General features: G+C 47.8%; 1 protein-coding gene across 1 annotated transcript; it reads left to right on the plus strand.

Moving 5' to 3' along the window:
- Positions 1-231: 231 nt before the first annotated feature.
- Positions 232-2106, plus strand: sox2 (SRY-box transcription factor 2). The gene has a single exon (XM_020925118.2). The coding sequence runs from the start codon at positions 598-600 to the stop codon at positions 1537-1539; it is 942 nt and encodes a 313-aa protein (XP_020780777.1). The 5' UTR covers positions 232-597; the 3' UTR covers positions 1540-2106.
- The last annotated feature ends 1368 nt before the right edge of the window (positions 2107-3474 follow it).

Genomic DNA, 3474 nt, shown 5'->3' on the forward strand with positions numbered 1-3474 from the left:
TGCTAGAAGTATCCACACACAAGTATCCACCAACCTCCCGGAGCGCTGCACTCTGCTTTCGCTCACACATGAAGCCAGCGTCCCCCAGGGCAGCCGAGGCACGCCACGCCCCCATATGCAAATTACGGCCTCCCATTGGCGTGTCAGGGGAGCAGGGCGCACGCGATTGGCCAGGTCCTAGCCATTTATTCGCTGTCAGCCCCCGTCACATGAATGGTTGTCTATTAACTTGTTTCAAAAACTATCTGGAGTTTGTCAAGACTCGGGTGTTGCGGCAGCTAGGAGCGCAAAAGTTGTCGATCTGTTTTTTTTTTCCTCTTTTTCCGCCGCGGAGTTGAAGAGAGACAAACGGCGAAAAGGAAAGAGGACATTTTTGTGGATGTAGGCAGAGAAGCGCGGAGCTGTTGGGAGAGAGAAGAGACGACAGGCGCGCAGGACTGAGCGTGGAGACTCGCTTTGGCACCGGGAGAGAGACAAAGTTACACGGGGAAAAAAACTAAACGCCAGGTAACTTTTTTTTAAGACGTCTCCCGAAGCGCGTTCTTCTTGTGTTTTTGGACTAGTTTACCGCTTGTTTTTTTTTAACCCGGACTAAAAATGTATAACATGATGGAAACCGAGCTGAAGCCCCCGGCGCCCCAGACCAACACGGGGGGCAACAACAACTCTTCCTCGGGGAACAACCAAAAGAACAGCCCGGAGCGAGTGAAGAGGCCCATGAACGCGTTTATGGTCTGGTCCCGGGGTCAGCGGCGGAAGATGGCGCAGGAGAACCCCAAAATGCACAACTCTGAGATCAGCAAGAGACTGGGGGCCGAGTGGAAGCTGCTATCCGAGAGCGAGAAAAGGCCGTTTATCGACGAGGCCAAGCGGCTCCGCGCGCTCCACATGAAGGAACACCCGGACTACAAGTACCGGCCCAGGAGAAAAACCAAGACTCTGATGAAGAAGGACAAGTACACGCTGCCGGGGGGACTGCTGGCGCCCGGGGGGAACGGCATGGGAGTGGGCTCGGGGGTCGGAGGAGTGGGAGTTGGCAACGTGAACCAGCGCATGGACAGTTACGCGGCCCACATGAACGGCTGGACCAACGGCGGCTACGGGATGATGCAGGAGCAGTTAAGCTACCACCACAACGCGAGCCAAATGCAGCCCATGCACCGCTACGACATCAACGCGCTCCAGTACAACTCCATGACGAGTACGCAGAGCTACATGAACGGCTCCCCGACCTACTCCATGTCGTACACGCAGCAGCCCACCATGACGGCGCTGGGGAGCATGGGCCCCGCGTCCGGAGGCGGGGTGAAGTCCGAGTCCAGTAGCTCCAGCCCGCCCGTAGTCACCTCCTCGTCCCACCGGCCCGCGGCGCAGACCGGCTGCCAGAGCGGGGACCTGCGGGACATGATCAGCATGTACCTCCCGGGCGCGGACGTGAACGATACCAGCGCCCAGAGCAGGTTACACATGTCCGGGCACTATCAGAGCGCGGTACCGGGGACGACGATCAACGGAACTCTGCCCCTCACACACATGTAGACTCTATAGAGAAATATGGACCTCTCACGGGACTATTTTTGTACAGAGAGCGAACTGTTGTATAAAAAGGGCGAGGAGTCTTGAACCGCCTGGAAGAACAAAAAGTGGGTTTATTATTGCAATCACCTTTTGTACAGTATTTATCAAAGACAAAACATTACAATCAAAAATGTTTGCAAGAGGTTTGAATCTTTCGTTGTTTATTTTTTTTTGGTTTGTTTTTATATTAAAGCAAAGGCCAGTTCAAATAAATGCAAACACTGGGACGTAAAGGGACGTAAGGGACCGAGCACTGTTTCATTTGGGGTTGTTTTTCCTACTAAACTTTTGAATTAAACTCATAATAATAATAATAAATAATAATAATAATAATAGGTTGTTAATTTATATTTCCGTCTCCCACTTTTCATATGTTAGACGCTTGTTGGAGTCTCTTTATTTTCTAATTGATTTGTACAATTTTCTGTATATTCTCTGTAATATTTTAATTTCCAAATCCACACCCCCACGTAGTTGTATTTGAAATTTGATGTTGGCCTGTTACCAACCGCTTCATGTAAATATACCGGACTAATACCATCCTTATAACAGTTACACTTTCAGCTGAGTATATTTTTTTTCAATATGCAGTTTGAAATGAATAAATTTTGGAAATTTGGATACAAGGAATTCTGTGCGTTTTGATTTGGAGCTGTGTTTTGGAGTTTGGGGACCTTGTGTGCGCCTTTTACGCATCACTTCATCTTTCAACACCGGGGGCTTCTAATGGACTGTGTTTTTGCAACTCAGCTCCACAAATGTTTAGACTAGTTTTGAAGATTTTTTTCACTAGGAATTCTTATTTTTTTAGAAGCTGCGTTTAAGGCAAGCTCAAAAACGTGGAAAAAGCGACGAAGAGAGAAAGAAATTAAACTTGCGTCCAGTGGTTACAGGTAGCAAAATCTTGAATACATGTGGTCTGTTTTTTCTCACAGCATCATAGATTTCAATTTTATTTTTCATTTTTTCCCATCATTTTCTCATGTCAGACTTTGCTTTTGACAGTGTCACCAAATTATACATTAGCCGTTTTTCATAATTGAGCCAATTCACGCTTCTTACGCACATGTGACAGATCGCGCAATTTATTCCGCGGCTACAGCTCGTTTTATGTCACGTTTTTTTTTTTTTTTTTTTTTTGAAGTCTGACAGCAGCTCTTGATATACGTATGTTGATACACGACGCGTTTTTCATTTGCACATTTTACGCGCACTTCTTGCTTACATCGCTCGCTTTTATTATAATGTCTTTCCCCCCCACACGTTTGAACGCTAAGATCTCAAAAATAATTTCCTTAGTCTCCTTTGAGCTAAACCATCACAATTACAACCTCGCCTTGCGCCACTTTCCCTTCTCACTCTCCGCGATTTAAAAAAAAAAAAAAAAAAAAAAAAACAATCCCTTTGATGATCCAATTGCGCGCGGGGTTTACGTTTTGAAATGTGCCAACCGTGCGTCCTGGCGCGGGTGTGTGGATGGATGTGTGGATGTGTTGGATGTGTGTTGCGCGCGAGATTAGGACCGTTGAGCCTCGCGGGGCCCTGGTGTCGTCCCCGGGGACAGGGGCTCACGTTAACCAGCGGATGAATATTTGAAAAGGCCCTTCGGTACTTATCCGCGCGCTCTCCTCCTCTCCTCCTCTCTCCTCTTCTCCTCTCCAAACGCGGCTCGCTGTGTCGGACCGGCCCGGGGTCAGGGGAGGCAGTTTGTCCTATTAATTATTGATCCGCTACAGACGTTGAATTGGCTATAATCGCTCCGTTGCCAGTGTTTTTTTTTTTTTTTTTTTTAAGCCTGCTCCTTTGGGAATTGGTGTCCCATTCACTGCTGCTGTCTGCTGAGGGACACGCTTGGTTCATTTGGAAAAAACAGATAAAAAGACCAGGCTTGGATTG

Source organism: Boleophthalmus pectinirostris, unplaced genomic scaffold (assembly GCF_026225935.1).
Source record: "Boleophthalmus pectinirostris isolate CB_2022bp ecotype Guang Dong unplaced genomic scaffold, ASM2622593v1 HiC_scaffold_7, whole genome shotgun sequence".
Taxonomy (NCBI): Eukaryota; Metazoa; Chordata; class Actinopteri; order Gobiiformes; family Gobiidae; genus Boleophthalmus; species Boleophthalmus pectinirostris.

Coding starts and splice junctions, on each gene's coding strand:
- sox2 (XM_020925118.2), top strand. CDS start 598: ATGTATAACATGATGGAAACCGAGCTGAAGCCCCCGGCGCCCCAGACC.